Source organism: Danio rerio, chromosome 17 (assembly GCF_049306965.1).
Source record: "Danio rerio strain Tuebingen ecotype United States chromosome 17, GRCz12tu, whole genome shotgun sequence".
Taxonomy (NCBI): domain Eukaryota; kingdom Metazoa; phylum Chordata; class Actinopteri; order Cypriniformes; family Danionidae; genus Danio; species Danio rerio.
In genome coordinates this window covers 9417627-9435275 of record NC_133192.1, presented here as the reverse complement: position 1 = coordinate 9435275, position 17649 = coordinate 9417627, and the positions used below count along the sequence as shown (strand labels likewise).

The 17649-nt window shown below is 36.4% G+C and overlaps 1 protein-coding gene across 3 annotated transcripts; it reads right to left on the bottom strand.

Moving 5' to 3' along the window:
- Positions 1-989: 989 nt before the first annotated feature.
- si:ch211-236p5.2 lies at positions 990-17601 on the bottom strand. 3 transcript variants are annotated; one of them, XM_005158613.6, is made up of 9 exons: positions 17376-17601; positions 15841-16026; positions 12017-12700; positions 9016-10929; positions 6287-6457; positions 4448-4618; positions 4138-4299; positions 3911-3951; positions 990-1857 (listed from the first exon to the last, which is right to left on the bottom strand). In XM_005158613.6, exons 2-9 carry the CDS (start codon positions 16011-16013, stop codon positions 1319-1321), a joined length of 3855 nt encoding a protein of 1284 aa, XP_005158670.1. In that variant the 5' UTR covers positions 16014-16026; positions 17376-17601; the 3' UTR covers positions 990-1318. The 3 variants fall into 3 exon arrangements, with proteins under 3 accessions (XP_005158670.1, XP_073784248.1, XP_073784249.1); XM_073928147.1 differs by having other exon boundaries at positions 17316-17417; XM_073928148.1 differs by lacking the exon at positions 17376-17601 and adding an exon at positions 17060-17274.
- Positions 17602-17649: the final 48 nt, after the last annotated feature.

Here is a 17649-nt window from a genome sequence, read left to right as displayed (position 1 = left end):
TTATATTTGAGCACCCCGAGTTGCCTTGGTGGAAAACAGCATATTTGATTCATTTAGTCATGAAGGCTCTCAAAGCATGCGTCCAAAACCAAAAACCGGTGGACAGTAGCAGACTCTGAAATGAGATGCAGGTTCAGAGTTATAAATAATATAATATAAATATTATGAACATAAGGTGAGCAGGTTACATTGTAGCCCTGTGTCCTTAAGACACGCTACGTGACTAGATTTGCAGTGATAAACAATTTGGCTGTTTGCACCAGACGAACCACGAAAGAAATTTAAACACAGCCAATCATAAGCACAGAATAGTGCACTCTCTGCACTCCAATGTAAAGAAAAGTTTCAGAATCAACTTAATACATATTAAACATTATTAAATGTAGATGCTGAGTCACTGATATGTGTTGGTTTGCACTGTCATGGTCTGAGCTAAACTATCTGCAGCTGCTTTCAGTAGTATGACAATAAATATCATGTGAAATGGCATTCAAACTCACATTATGAGCATTTAACACTGAATAAAGCACATGAGGTGTACCTGAGGTGATCATTGTCAGTTTTCTGTTGTTCAGCTGCAAGAAATAAAAGCAGTTTCTAAAATATAAATTTCCAGGTCTTAGGATAAAAAAAAAACTCCTTTTAGTATGGAAAATACTCCCTCTATCGCAAGCCGTTGCTTTTATATAGAACACGATTTAAATCAGCCTTTGTTGGTATCGTCAATCTAGGAACCTGCTCTTGCATGTGTTTTGAACCAGGGGTGCAATACCTAGTTCAACCACTGGGTGTCAAACTTACACGCTGCACCTTAAAGCATTCAAGCACCACCAGCTGGACATTTTTAGAAAAAGAGTCTTGAAGTTTGAAGCTGATAACTCTAAACGCTCTGGTGTTCACACGTTAATTAAAAATGTATTGAATGGAATATAACCATTCAATATTTTTGCATATATGAAACATATCAACCTTATACTGTAATGCGGAAGTGCGCTGGTTTTTGCGATGTTTTATAACATCCGATTCTGTTGCCTATGACTAGGAATAATAAACAGTGAATATATTTGCTCTACAAACAAGTGTGTTCATGACTGTACATAAAAAGTAGAATAATATAATAAGAAAATATCGATTTGCAACATCAAGCAGCACAACTAGCTGTTTTTAACATCTAAAAATCAATAGAAGTGCACCTGCTTGTATGTAAAAAATAAAGTCAATAGGATGGGAGTCCAGAATAACCCACAGCATTCCTGAACATGTAACAAGCATAGTTGTATTTACAGCCAGTCTCTCAGATCTGTCTGATGAAAGTGGATTATAAATCACACAGAGACACTGATGAGTCCCAGCCAATCCTAAATCCAGCATGGACTTGCTCAGTGAATGTGGTTTTGAATGTGTGTAGAAGTGTGAGTGTGTCTGTGTCAGAGACGCTGTAAAAGGACAGAGTGCCAGCAGGCCAGTCCAGAAACACTCCTACTCTGTTAATGGGACAGGTAAATTCACTTAATAATTCAAACTTATCATGGTGTCTGACATAGACTGTCTTATTAAAGCAGTTTAGAATCCAAGACATGTTATTTAATCCCATCCAGCATTCTTTTTTCCATCCTTTCCTGCTGATTTCTTTATATGCCACTGATATGTAGGTCTCCCCACCACTCAACTCAACCTCCCAGTAACAGCGTCCAGTCAGACTTTCTTTACACAGAACCTGAGGATTGTACTCATCAAATCTCTCTGGATGATCAGGATATGGTTGCTCTTCTCGCGCACGTGTAATCTTTCTGTTCCCCTCTGACAGAGCGAGATAAGGGCTGACCGTGTTTAAATCCACTGTGAGATCACACGCATCTGAACACAACAAGAGAGATAATAAAACAAATCAACAGTGAGGTTTGTGCATGTGTGTGTGTGTGTGTAGATCTCTCAACTAAAAAAATTATTTATTAAACCCAAGCTGTAATGCTGGAAGAATTTGGGATGTGTGATAATGTTTTCAAACAGCAGAAGGCGCTTTAGGCTAGTTTTGAAGCAGCAGACAGTGCTCTAGGCTATTTTTAACAGCAGACAGTGCTCAAGGCTCGCTTTTAACAGCAGACGGGGCTCTGAGCTAGTTTTTAAACCAGTGATGGTGCTCTAGGCTAGTTTTTAAACAGCAGACGGCGCTCTAGACTAGTTTTTAACAGCAGACTGTGCTCTAGGCTATTTTTTTTTAACGGCAGATGGTGCTCTGTGCTAATTTTTAATCAGAAGATGTTGCTCTAGGCTAGTTTTTAACAGCAGATGGCGCTCTATGCTAGTTTTTAAATCAGCAGATGGTGCTCTATGCTAGTTTTTAAATCAGCAGATGTTGCTCTAGGCTAGTTTTTTTAACATCAGATGCTACTCTAGGCTAGTTTTTGAACATCAGATGCCGTTCTAGGCTAATTTTCAAACAGCAGACGCGCTTTAGGCTAGTTTTTAAGAGAAGATGGTGCTCTAGGCTAGTTTTCAAACAGCTCTAGTTTTTAAACAGCAGACAACGCTCTAGGTTAGTTTTTAAACAGCAGTCGGCACTCTAGACATTTTTTTAACAGCAGACGTTGCTCTAAGCTAGTTTTTAAACAGTAGACAGCACTCTAGGCTAGTTTTTAAACATCTGAGGGTGCTCTAAGCTAGTTTTTAAACAGCAGACTGCACTCTAGGCTAGTTTTCAAAAAGAAGATGGTGCTCTAGGCTAGTTTTTAACAGTATGGTGCTGCAGGTTAGTTTTCAAACAGCAGACAGTACTCTAGGCTAGTTTTCAAACAGCAGGCGCCGCTTTAGTCTAGTTTTTAAACAGCCAATGCGCGCTAGGCTAGTTTTAAAACAACAGACATCGGTTTGGGCTAGTTTTCAAACAGCAGGCGGCACTCTAGTCTAGTTTTTAAACAGCCGATGGCACTCTAGGCTCGTTTTAAAACAACAGACAGCACTCTAGGCTAGTTTTCCCTTTTACATTTACATTTAACAGCAGACTGGGCTCTAGGCTAGTTTTTAAACAGCAGACGGTGCTCTGAGTAGTTTTCAAAAAGTAAATGGCACTCTAGGCTAGTTTTTAAACAACAGATACTTTAGGCTTGTTTTAAATAGCAGAAGGGTGCTCTAGGAAAGTTTTTAAACAGCAGACGGTGCTCTAGGCTACTTTTAAAATAGCAGAATAGTGCTCTAGATTAGTTTTTAAATAGCAAAATGGTCCTCTAGGAAAGCTTTTAAACAGCATACGGTGCTCTAGGCTAGTTTTTAAACACCAGATGGCGCTAGTTTTGAACAACAGGCGGCACTCTAGGATGGTTTTGAACAGCAGATGGTTATTAACCATACACTCAAATGCTCAAGAGGAAGAGCACATCAAAGTTTAGGTTATGTAAGTTTCAAGATTCAAGAGAGAATAGCGATTAGCAAGACCAGCTAAAAGTTTAACCTTATGACTTAGAGCGAAGAGCTGAAAATAAATACTAATGCTTAGAGCTCGATTTCTGAAATAGTTTTTCACCATAGCTCCAAGCATTAGTATTTATTTTCAACTATCTGCTCTGAGGCATGAGGTTCACTTTTTACCCGGTCTTGCTAAAATCATTACAGCACCTATTGGGGAGTCAGGTGTAAAGATATTGAGGCTCAATCTGATTTTTGATAGACAAATTTTGATAAACAACATATAGATGCAACAAACAAATGTTTGGGACATAAAATAAATGTAATTTACCACACCTCTCCTTAAAATGGATATTGCACAAACTATTATCTCATTATAATAACCATATCCAAATCTTTTCTATATTAGTACTATTAGTATATTAGTACTTTCAATGAGGTAGCTTAAGAAGTAGGTTTAAAAAAATATTATTTGTCCAATAAAAACTCAATTGAGTTGGTGACCTACATTTCTGTGGTCCTGCCTTGATCTTTCCTCCATGGTCCACACTATAAAATAAAAGAATAAAAAAAGTAAGAAAATAAAGCCCCACACATGGTTCTTGAACAAAAAAAAATGTGGCTTGCCAGGTTTATAATCTTTATCAGTATTAATATTCTGTGCAGCATATGCTTTTTTGATTTCAAACACACATCCAAACAAAAAAGACTAGATGTTTTTATTGTTGAACATACTTGAGTGTGGTCAGTCTGTAGTTTTTATCAGAGATTAGCTCCACTAATGATTGTCCTGGGTTATTGTAGCTCAGATCCAGCTCTCTCAGGTGTGAGGGGTTTAATCTCAGAGCTGAAGCCAGAAAACAACAGCCTTCCTCTGTCACCATACAGCCAGATAACCTACAAACACACACAACATCACATCATCTGCAATATTAGAACTGATTAAAGGGATAGTTCACCTAAACTATCAAAAGAAAATTTAAATCCATAATCAATGACACAAAATTATGACACTGACTGGTCACATTTCAATACACATTCAAACCTCAGTATCTCCAGATGACAATGTGAACTCTTCAGTCCATCAGAGAGCAGCTTCACTCCTGAATCCTGCAGGTCATTGAGACTCAGGACAAGTTCTCTCAGTGAGTTTGATGATTGTAGCAATGAAGACAAACTTTCACAGCACTGACCAGTGAGATTACAGTCAGCAAGTCTACAACACAGGATAAGAAATGATTGAAATTGATCACACAACTAATAATCTATGCTTTAGTTTCACCATAATATAAATATTATAGGAAATGCATGCAAGGGTGATAAGCTCTTTTGTACTTACAGAGCTTCTGGAAAGTATTCATAGCGCTTCACTTTTTCCACATTTTTTAATGTTACAGCTTTATTCCAAAATGGATTAAATTTCATTATTTCCTCAACATTTTCCACACAATACCCCATAATGACAATGTGAAAAAAAGATTTTCTGAAATTGTTGCAAATTTATTAAAAATAAAATCACATGTACATCAGTATTTATAGCCTTTACTCAAAATTTTTATTACATTTAGCCAATCTCCAGGTGTGACAGGAGCCCTTTTAGAATAGATTAGCATCAGTGGTGTAGTCCTTGCTATACGAACGTATACTCAGTATGCTTACTTTTTTCCATGAGCTGTTTGGGTATTAACACTTCTAAGGATCAGTAATTGAGTATACCATCAGTATACTCACTTGTTTTTCTGATTAAACTTCCCTAATTTACATCTATTTGCGTCCCCTTTAACTGTATACCAAACGGGTTTTTTTTTTAACTCACAACTTAATTTGTTAAGATGTGCCTATTTCTTACAATTCTTACTTAAATATATATAAATATATATATATATATAAATATATATATATATATATATATATATATATATATATATATATATATATATATATATATATATATATATATATATATATATATATATGACAGATTTTTCTTTGTTTACCCCAAAAGGATCTGATCCTGATTCACCCTAAAATTAAAATCCTAAAATCGCCCCTGTAAAACAGTATTTCACATTTGTCTTAATTGTGCCGCTAGTGAACGACACTATACGGTATACAACACTAAAAACAATTAGGCAAAGATTACTCATAAATGGCGTAACAATGTGCGATTTAAAAGGGTAACTACTAGTATATAATAGCGACAACAGAAGACAGACTCCTTTGGTTTAAAACAAGCATGCACGAATGTGACAATTAAAAATAATTGCTGATTGATGTTTAAATGAACCTATAAAATGTAAAGTAATAAGCCAGTAAAGAAAGTAAGCTAAAAAGCTGTCTTTCCATGTATGCACAGGCCCTTTTGAGTTAACTTAAATACAGGTAACTGATGTAAAAAAAAAAAACAATAAAAAAAACAACAAAAAAAATTATATATATATATATATATATATATATATATATATATATATATATATATATATATATATATATATATATATATATATATATATATATATATATAATCTCCAATGAATCGAAGAAACATAGACTTTCGTCGTTTCTTTGCCTACTTTTATTTAAAATTTGTGTCGGGTGTAATAGTACACCACCTTTTTTTCTAGGACTACACCACTGATTAGCAAGAGCCATTGAATAAGACCATTAAAATCTTGCTCAAATTAAAAAAAAAATGTTTTTATAATATTCCTATTTAAAGCTTGACTCATCTGTAATGGTGCTACAAGACCAACGGCATAATAATCAATGAACTTTGCTGCTGTACCATGGCTGCAGCAGGCACAATGATATTATGCAGATTCTAACTGGTGGTGCAAATGCAGACTTTGGTGCTGTGTAATATCAATAAATCTGTTTTTCTTACTTCAGTATCTCAAGCTGACATTGTGAACTCTTCAGTCCATCAGAGAGCAGTTTCACTCCTGAATCCTGCAGGTCATTGTGACTGAGGTCCAGCTCTCTCAGTGAATTTGATGATTGTAGAGAGGAAGACAGACTTTCACAGCACTGACCAGTGAGATTACAGCAGTCAAGTCTACAACACAAAACAGAGTCAAACAAAAAGGATATTGTGTGTTAAATTACAAGATATTTGAAACATTGATCACATGCTTGATGAACTACTCTTTATCAAGAAGAGCTTTAATGAACGCCTATTTTAAAAATTGCAGAGGTGCTGTTTTATAATATATTAAATACATTCAAAAGTTCTTTTAGGGGCGGCACGGTGGCGCAGCGGGTAGCACCATCGCCTCACACCAAGAAGGTCGCTGGTTTGACTAGGTCAGTTTGCATATTCTCCCTGTGTTGGTGTGGGTTTCCTCCGGGTGCTCCGGTGTCCCCCATTTTGCGGTTCATTCCACGGTGGAAACCAAAGAATTATAAAGAGACTAAGCCAAAAAGATAATGAATGAATGAATAAATAAAGTGTATTTAATAAATACAATAAAAACTATTTACTAGTGTCATATTTTTACATTTGATTACTTTCTGTAGTATTTATTAATATCCTGAATACTACTGATTGAATACTACAATACTATAAACCGTCCTCAAGTGCTCCAAAATGCAGCCTCCAGGCTTCTTACTGGCACCTGTAAGTTTGAACACATTACTCCTATCCTGTGCTCCCAACACTGGTTGCCGATAAGTTTTAAAGTTGAGTTTAACATTTTAATGTACATTTTTAAGGTATTAAATGTCCAGGCTCCAACTTATCTCTCTAAATTTTTAACTGTTAAAATATCAGGCAGATGTTTAAGGTCATCGAACAAGAAAATTCTAGTAGTTCCCAGATCTAAATTGAAAAAAAGGAGATTTTTCTGTAGTAGTTCCTAAAATGTGGAACGGGCTACCTATGTCTATTAGAACAATTTCCTAATAACCTTTGATCCTATTGAAGAAATCTGGGGTGTGTTTCCCAAAACCATTGTTAGCCAACTAAGGTTGCAAGTTCCGTCGTTACAAACATAGTTCGTTGATTTGCCATTTCCCAAATCCACTGTTTTAAGGAACATTCGCAAACTGCGTCCGAAACTCGTGCACTTGCAACTACACCGCTGGAGCTGTAGTCAGAAACATAGTTCCTGGCTGTGTTCTATTCCCCGTAATCACCACTATGGCCTATTCATTTAGAACATTCTTACATTTAAACTTGGAAAGAGTAAAATTAAAAAAGCATTAAAGTCATCTCTCTTAGGTGTAATTTGCTTTCAAAGTATTTTTACATTTCAGTTTTAGCGATCTTCATGTTTACAATTGCGCTCCCTTTACAGTGCACTTTGAAACCATTGATGTCATTTTGAACACAGCCGTGGGACATGAGAAAGTTATAGGTGACCTATTAATGTATTTAAAAGCAGAATTTTGTCACGTCTCCAATGTTTGTGAAAACAAAATATATAGCATACGTTAAAGCTTTTTAATTTATAGTAGGTTAGTTATTAAGTTCTGTACTGTATATGACATGGACCTGTGGGTTAGAACATTTCTGGAGTGGTTTGCATGTGTCAAATTGTAAAAGTAGACTGTAATAAATAATTAAATATCCTACTTAATAATAAACAATCATCATCATAATCATTAATATTATTGTTAAAATAGGATTTTTTTTCATTTGCTAATAAATAATAAATTTCATTTCTCAATAAATCGCCTTATTATTTATTTATATGTCAAATATATATAGTAATTATATATTTTAAAATTGAACATGTTATGTTCCCAATAATATTTGTGAAGGGAACACAGGCCCTATATGTGCCGTTTAAATATATTTCCATTGATATGGAAAACGAGTGCATATTTTTACCAAATCTAATATTGCATTTTATTTTAAATGTGTGTGCGTGTAAGCTAATAAAAATTGCACAAAGATATTATGGGTTTCTTCTCTAAAGAAGTAGTTATCCCACCCCACTTTTATTTCATGTTTACAATGCAAATCTAATTAGATCCACTTTATTTGGTAAACAAAGCAAGTATCTCATATTTAATAATTTTTTTTGTATTAATTTAAAGGATGAATAAATATAAACTTACACACATTTGCACAAGTAAATAAACAGAAAAAACAGTGGGCTAAAAATCTGCGGAATTCTGCGCACGCAGATTCCATGTGGGCCTTGTTGTAACAAATGTGGTTTAAACAATGGATCTGCGACAGAGAAACTACGGGTTTTGGGAAACACTCGTCATTACATAGTTTTTTTTTCCCAAACGAGACATCATACTATGATAATTCAGCCTTAAGTTAGGTCGTTATTTTGGAAACGCACCCCTGGTGTCTTGTTATTTATCGTTGTTGCCATGTCGTGTGTTGGATGTATTGTATGTTGTTTTTGTGTTGCTATCTATTTTTGATCATTTCCTTATAGGTTTATACAGCACAATGGTCAACAACTGTTGCTTTATTGCGCTTTATAAATAAATACACAAAACGACTGTAAAACACACCTACAAGAAATGACAATTACCTTATTTCAGCTGTATTTTTGTCGTATTGTAGGCCTATGTGTGCAATTTATATTTGTGCTGTTTTTTGCGTCTCAAAAAACAGACACATTTAGTTTAATCACATCAACCAATACTCACAGAGCTTTCCTGCAGTTCACCACAGCTGGTATCAGTCTCCATCTGCCCTCATCTGATGTTTTGTATCTCTTCAGATCAAACTCATCCAGCACCTCCTCTGATATCTGAAGAATGTAGGCGATTGCCGAGCAGTGAGAGGAAGTGAGCGGACTAACGGAGAAATGCTCTGATTTCATAAATTCTTGAATATCTCTGTGTGGAGTCTGATCCTTCATTTCCAGCAGACAAAGGAAGAGATTAATGGATCTTTCAGCAGAAACACTCAAATTGTTTGGCTTTACCATATCACATGAAAGCAGTCCTAAACTAGTAGATGAAGAACCAAAAGGCTGTTTGCCCTTAATTTTATCTTTGATGAACTGTGTGATCCTCTTAATGCTTTCTAAGGAGCTCTCTGTGTGTGGTAGTAGACCCTGTAAGAGATTCTGATTGGACTCCAGCGAGACACCCAGCAAAAACCGCAGGAAAAGATCCAGGTGTCCATTTTCACTCTTTAAAGATTCAAGAACTGCTTCATTTAGAAGATTAGACAAATGCATTTCAGGACCATCCCAATGTAATCCAAAAACACATCTACATTGTTCTAGGATTGAACGGATATTGGGGCCAAATAACAACTTCAGCGCCCTCTCATTCTTGACTACATGGCAGTAAAACACAAAGAAAGCAGCGAGAAACTCCTGAAAGCTCAGATGAATGAAGCTGTAGACTTTCCTCTGATGTATCACAAGTTCCACTTTAAAGATCTCAGTGCAAATCCCAGAATACACTGAGGCATCAGTGACGTCTATGCCGCTCCTAATCAGGTCCTCTTCATAGAACATCACATTGCCCTTCATCAGCTGTTTGAAAGCCAGTTTAGCGAGTTTCACGATCATCTCTCTGCTGGACTCCAGGAGATTCTCTGGATCTCTCTCTTCATACTTCAGGTTCCTCATGTTGATCTGAGTCAGCAGGAAGTGGATGTACATTTCAGTCAGAGTTTGAGGGATTTCTGCTCTGTCATCTTCATTCAGGAGCTTCTGAAGCACAGTGGCTGAGATCCAGCAGAAGACGGGTATGTGACACATGATGTGGAGGCTTCTGGATCTTCTGATTTGGGAGATGATTCTGTTGGCTTGATGCTCATCGCTGATTCTCTTCCTGAAATATTCCTCCTTCTGAGAATCATTGAATCCCTGAATTTCTGTCAGACGGTTGATGTATTTTGAAGGGATCTGATTGGCTGCTGCTGGTCTGGAGGTGATCCAGATGAGAGCAGAGGGAAGCAGATCTCCTCTGATGAGGTTTGACATCAACACAGCCACTGATGAAGACTCATTCACATCACTAACTCTCTCAATGTCTGAAAACTTTAGTGTGATTCTGCTTTCATCCAGACCATCAAAGATGAACACGACTTTACACTCCTCATACATCTCTGAGTCCAGATCTTCAAGTTCAGGATGAAAGTCCAGCAGAAGTGTGTGAAGACTGTACTGATGATCTTTAATCAAGTTCAGCTCTCGAAATGGAAGCACAAACATGAAATCTACATCCTGATTGGCTTTTCCTTCACTCCAGTCTAGAATAAACTTCTGCACAGAGACGGTTTTTCCAATTCCAGCGATGCCTTTAGTGAGAACAGTCTTGATCTGATCTTTCTCCTCATGTTCTGGTTCTTGTAAGGGTTTAAATATGTCATTGCAGTAGATTGGAGTGTCTTGTGTTCGGGCTGTTCTCTCCATCTGTAAAACCTCATGTTCTTCATTCACTCCTTCACTCTCTCCCTCTATGATGTAGAGCTGTGTGTAGATGCTGTTCAGGAGTGTTTGATTCTCTGCTAGATTGATTCCCTCAAATAACTCGTATTTGTCCTTCATGGATGATTTGTGTTGGTCAGTCACTGATCTGACAGCAGCATCTCTCTTCAGTCTGCAGAAAACAGTGAGATGAACAGTAAAAAAGCATTATAATTTAGAGAATGATTTGAATGTTCCAGATTTATTTATGCATTTCATATACTATGGTCATCATGCATTAATGTATATTCTAAAAATCTCAAAAATGAGAAAGGCTTTTGTTTGAACCACCCACTGTCTCTTCAGCAATGACCTGAGCATCACACATACACTTCACTCACTTTGTATATCAATTCCAAGAATCAGATTTTGAATTCAATACCTTTTAAGACATTTTTAAGACTCTTTGCATACATCTTAAGATCTCATCACCACTTCAGGTTTTAACCAGTAATATTGCTATAAAACTTGAAGTACATTTACTAAATACTGATTGCAAGAAACAAATCCTAAACTAAAATTGTATTCATTTACTGAATAAAAATGTTAATTCAGCAGGTGGCGCCTTTAAAACAGCATGAATAACAGTGTTTCCCTGGTTACTGCAGTTAACAAAGTAGCGCAATTTCTAGCAGGATTTGTTTGACTTCATAAACTAGGCAAGGCAAGTTTATTTATATAGCACATTTCATACACAGTGGCAATTCAAAGCCCTTTACATAAACTACACTCATCCCATTATTTAAAGATATTCAGGCAAACTTTAGCATACTGATACCACATTTAATACCTTGTAAAGTAGCATTTAAGACTTTTTAATACTTTTTAAGGGTCTTTAATATCTCTAAAATTGCTTTATAATTTTTTTTAATACTTTAAGACCCCGCGGAAAGCCTGCATTCATTTGGAAATCTTGTGATTAGTTTTTTACAAATATTTGAAACACATCATCCATAATCTTTCACAATATTTAATATTTGAAAATACCCTTACTCATTAAATATGAATAGTTAATCTAAAAATGTAAATCTACTCACAATGTTTAATGGAAGATTTAGAAAATGTTGGAAACTGGTAACCACTGACATCCATACAAAAAAATTCAAAATACCATAGAAGTAAATGGTTACCGGTTTCCGACATTCTTTCAAATATCTTCTTGTATTTAACAGAAGAAAGCAATGTTTGAAGGACAGCAGTTAAATCAAGTTTATACTTACCCAGGACTCATTGTTCTCTGTGTTTTGTTAGTATTGGATTCTCGAGATGGTGTTGTCAGATTGAAATTAGGAGGCTGTGGGATGGATTCAGCACTTCTCATAGACACACAGCTGGATTCTCGAGATGGTGTCCTTATATTGAAATTAGGAGGCTGTGGGATGGATTCAGCACTTCTCATAGACACACAGCTGGATTCTCGAGATGGTGTCTTTATATTGAAATTAGGAGGCTGTGGGATGGATTCAGCACTTCTCATAGACACACAGCTGGATTCTCGAGATGGTGTTATCAGATTAAAATTAGGAGGCTGTGGGATGGATTCAGCACTTCTCATAGACACACAGCTGGATTCTCGAGATGGTGTTATCAGATTAAAATTAGGAGGCTGTGGGATGGATTCAGCACTTCTCATAGACACACAGCTGGATTCTCGAGATGGTGTTATCAGATTAAAATTAGGAGGCTGTGGGATGGATTCAGCACTTCTCATAGACACACAGCTGGATTCTCGAGATGGTGTTATCAGATTAAAATTAGGAGGTTGTGGGATGGATTCAGCACTTCTCATAGACACAGAGCTGGATTCTCGAGATGGTGTTCTTATATTGAAATTAGGAGGCTGTGGGATGGATTCAGCACTTCTTATAGACACACAGCTGGATTCTGGAGATCCTGTCAACAGACTGAAAATAAGAGGATCTCATTAAATATGGTCCAATCATCATTAAACAAAACCAAAGCCCATAAGGAGTACATCAAGCTTCTCTACATGTCATTTGGCAAATCATGAAATTTACTCCTACTTTCAAACTTAAGTACAAAAGCAAATTTCTTTCTTCTATCGAACATAAAATATTTAGAAAAAAACTGAAAACATGGAACCATTAAAATCCATAGTAGGAAAAACAAATACTAAGTCAGTCAATGGTTACATTTTTCTAATTAATTTTGAACCATCTAATTAATATCTTTTGTGTTCAACAGGACTCAAACAGGTATGAAACAAGTCATTTTTTTTTGTAGACCAGGGGCCTGTTTCAGAAAGGAGGTTAAGTGAAAACTCAGAGTATTTTAACCCTGAAATGAGAGAAACTCTGGGTTTTTGGTTTCAAAATGGCAGGTTTGTTAAACTCAAGAAATCAGGGTAAGTCAAGCCTGTTTCTGAAAGAAAGGTAACTTTAACTCAGAGTCAGTTACTGTGGTAACTTACTCTGTGAATCTAACCTGGTACGGAGCAGGTTTTATTCTCTAAACTCTGAGTTTCTGTCGGTCTCCTCCCCTTTTTTAAAGATGAAGCGTATTTCTCGCATTAGTCTTACATTTCCACAGACCTATTTTAGAGCTCATTTTGAAGATGCCCATAAAAACGATTGATTAGGGATGTAACGGTATTGTAAATACCGTCATACCGCAATATTAAATTTTTTCGATATTACCGAAGTCGCATGACTCGGTAAAACTATAGGTCTTCTGAGAAAATTTGCTCAGGCGAATGAAGCGAACGGGAGGTAGCTGAAACTTCATTTCCCATCAGCCCCGGCGTGGCCATAATCCTTTGCGGTCTGTTGTCGCTACAGATCCAGTAATGCGGAAATGGAGTGTGCTGCTAGTAGCGGAGATGAAAAAAAGATGGAAATGATCGAACCTAAAGCGGGTGTTGTCGGCGCGCGCATGCTGAATAGCGGTGCTGTCGCGCGCGTTCTGATCAGCTGTGTTGTGGTGCGCGTATTGTAAAGCGCCGAGGGGGGGTTGAGCGCGCATACTCAAGAGAGGTGTTGTCGCGCGCCTACTGAAGGGCTGTACTGGACGGAGGTTGTGTCGCGTCGCGGGGGCACTTTTGATCGTTTTGGAAGGGCATTTTCTATCCAAGACTAAAAAGGGCATGTGCACTGCACAGGTTGAGCCCTATGTGTGCACGTGCCTGCAAGTTGGGAAATACGACTAATAACAGTCATGGGGACTGCAGAAACACAGCACACTGTTCAGATTGATGCAGACATTGACTTGTACCGCAAAGAGATCTCTATCTCACTCATGGTTTGTCTTCTCAAGTGGGGGAAAGACAATGCACAACGTTACCCCACTGCTGTCAACATGGGCCAAGTCATATCTCTCTTGTCCCAGAAACCTCAGTCCCAAATGAGAGGGTTTTTTTCTGTTGCAGGGGACATTGTAAATGCCCAGAGATACCAGCTTTTACCAGATTATAGTTATATGATAATTTTCCTTTAAACCCATCTCTATCTAAGTGAGTGATTAAATGTTAAATGTGATGAGTTTTTAACAATACTAAATTGAAACTTTATTTTTTTACATGGTTTAATAATTTTTTGTTATTAAAATTGAAGTTCCTGTTTGTAATTTGTATGTCATTGACACTTTTGGCACTTTTTTGGAGTATTTTCAAAAGTTTTTTTTTTCCCTGTAAATGATTCAATAAATACCGTACCGTGACATTCATACCGAGGTATTACCGTACCGTGAAATTCTGATACCGTTACATCCCTACGATTGATGGAAACGTCATGATTCACATAACTTTTGAAAATATGCATAATAAAACATTTGCATAACTGAGTAGGTTAAACTTTTATTTGATAAGAAAAGATGCGCATAAACTACGAAGTGCACATAACAAATTACAGTATGTACATTAAAAAAAAGTTTGTTAGAGATGACGATGAAAATGTGTGTAAATGGACAAACCATCTGACTGAGCACACAGTAGAACATCTTAAATGTTGTTTTAGTCATTCTAAAATGCCTTAACTGTTTCAGTATTAGTGTATATTATTAATTACCTCCGAGCGTCTGGAGCGTGTCAAGATCTCCGCGTTTGGCTTCAAACGCCCCCACGTGTTCATTGTGTCTTCTGAGGCGCAAGTATTAAATAAAAAATCATTAACGCAGCTTGTTCTACCACAGTAAATTCTGTTTTTACTGTTGATATTTGCCGCAAGTTAATCAGGAAGTGACGATTGTGTTCTCTTTGACTCGTTGGATAAAAACGCTGCTTTATTCGCATCTTTTAGGCATTATTCCAGTTTTGCACAATTTTATGTAAGCCTGTATTTTGATGGAAACACAGCTATTGCCTACATTTTTGTCACACACAGAACAAAGTCACGTACAAGGCTTGTCCTTTTTTCCATTAATATTTAGCTTAACCTTCGACATGTACTGTTTTAGATTAATGGGTTTATTATTTTGTCTTATTTTTAGCACTGCTTAGGTTCTTAATGTTATATCAACCTCTATCACTTGATCAATAAAAAGACACACAAGTGCACTGTTAAATCTATTAAAACTGATAAACGTGTATAAAAGTTTAGAAAAAAGTATAAACGTCACACATTATATTACTTATTTTATTATACTTAAATGTTTAAATAATTTAAACAAAAAATTACGCATTAACTTGAGCAGCTGTTTTCCCATGCTAACTGTCTCTGTTTCACTGATGGTTGCTTCTTTTTAAGTATATACACTCATATTTGATAAAACTTTGCATGAGCAGATCAAGTTCAGCTGGGGAAAGAAATGGTGATCTCTTTTTTTAAGATGTTGCCATGGTCACTCATAATATCTGCGCTCCATTGATAATGCCTTTTTATAGTCACGGTGTGCGCGCTTAACTCTGAGTTGGTCTACTCAAAGTTGATTGACCCAACTCAGATCAGCTATTCTGAAAGCGAAAACTCCGAGTTTTTAATCTCTCGGTAAATCAACTCAGAGTTCAAGTTTAAACTCAGAGTTGTTTGAACCTCCTTACTGAAACAGGCCCCAGGTCTCAGGACAGCACTTAAATCAGGTTTACACTTACTCTGGGGTCACTGTCACTGTGGTAAGCTTGGTTTCTGGAGATGGTGTTGTTAGACTGAAATTGTGAGGCTGTGGGAGGGATTCAACACTTCTCTCAGACACACAGCTGGACCCCAAAGATGCAGCTTCATCTGTCTGAACATCATCCCTCTTTCTCTTCGAATCGAGGCTCATTTTACAGGCAATGCTATAAAAATGGGCAAACATGTATGATAGAATTGACTTTAGAAATACAAAAGGAAAAATAAACTTCTTTATAAACATTTTTCCTTAAAAAATAGAATAAAGAAACTCAAACAGCTCTGGAAAAAGTGAAGGGGAAAATAAATTATGTGAACTATCCCTTTAATGCTAAAAGCTGTCATTTCCTCTTATATAATCCCCACACAGGCCTGTTGACCGGATGCCACCCAGATGCTTGTTCTTACAATTACATAGACGTTCACAATGTTATGCAGACACTTTGGCCAAGAACAGATGTTTTGTTACTGTTCCCGACTGCAAAAGCCAAGCTAAAATTGACCCACAACATTCACAGTTAAGTAGTGAATAGAGCATCTTAAAATGTGTTTATGGTAAGAGAATGCACATTATTTACCATTGCTTGAATAATACAGAAATGTGTTTTTTACATTTACGTGGTTGTTTCTGTCCTTCAATATATGTTGCATTTGTGTATGTGTTTGGTCAAACTAACAACACTAAGATATCAAAATGAACCTGAATTACTTCACTTGGAAAACGTTGAGGTAAAGTTTTATATTAGCACATTCGTTTAGTGACAACTGTGACACACTCCATCCCTATTACTTACCATGGTACTTTGAATATTACTAAAATCACATGTAAACATGATTCAAAACAACATTATCACTATTTAAATGACTGAACAATGTTTTAGCCTACTGTAATAGTCGTTGGCTACTAATATGATTCCAATATCAAGAATACTTTTCTGAAACTATATAATTTAAGTTTTATATCCACACATTTAGACATTAGCAGCCAATCAAAGACTATCAAAGTAGAACATATTGTTCACAAATAAGTCATAGCCTATTTAATTTACATGTGATTTCAGACCGAATATTCAAAATACAATGGTAAACAATAAAGGGAGTTTGTCACTGAACAAACGTGGGGACATAAAACCAATTTAACCTCAACAACTATATTATTAAGGAGAAACTCCGAATGAACAAACATAAAATCAATTTTACCTTAAGTTGGAAGTTTCACGTTGTGACGACAAATTTACTGTAACGTTATAGCTTCATTAACTCCAATTATCTAACTAAATAGAATACTGTAACATGTTTAACGTTAGAGAACATTCGCGATACAACAGACACCAAATAATGCTAGATGCACGGTCTGTAAATGCAGTCACAAACAACTGCGTCACGTTTGTCGTTGTGTGTCATCTCCTTAAACTGACACAAACTGCAAAAAGTGGCATTCATAAAATATACTCACCACTCTGTGAAAAGTAAATAATCCAGTTGTAAGTCAATTTTAACGTTATTAGTAACTTACTCGAATCGCTCGATGTGGTTCGTTTCACTTCCGTTAGTAACTGAAGTCACTCCATAGCTCCAAAATAGCGGTTGCTTCTCAATATCCTTCCTAACCTACGAGGAGTTCAGTCATTTTGGAGAACATCTCAAATTAGTATTTTCTTAAAAACACCACAAGAATCGAGGATATTATTGAGATATCCAGCTGCAGACTAGATTCGACCACTATCCAGACTTCAAATGGGAGGGACTTGGTTTACAGCTGCAGCTAATGAGAACGTGCACATGCAACT

Coding starts and splice junctions, on each gene's coding strand:
- si:ch211-236p5.2 (XM_005158613.6), bottom strand. CDS start 16,013: ATGAGCCTCGATTCGAAGAGAAAGAGGGATGATGTTCAGACAGATGAA. Junction 12,701..15,840: donor ACAGTGACAGTGACCCCAGA/GTAAGTGTAAAC, acceptor TCTTATTTTCAG/TCTGTTGACAGGATCTCCAG. Junction 3,952..4,137: donor TACAGACTGACCACACTCAA/GTATGTTCAACA, acceptor TTTATTTTATAG/TGTGGACCATGGAGGAAAGA.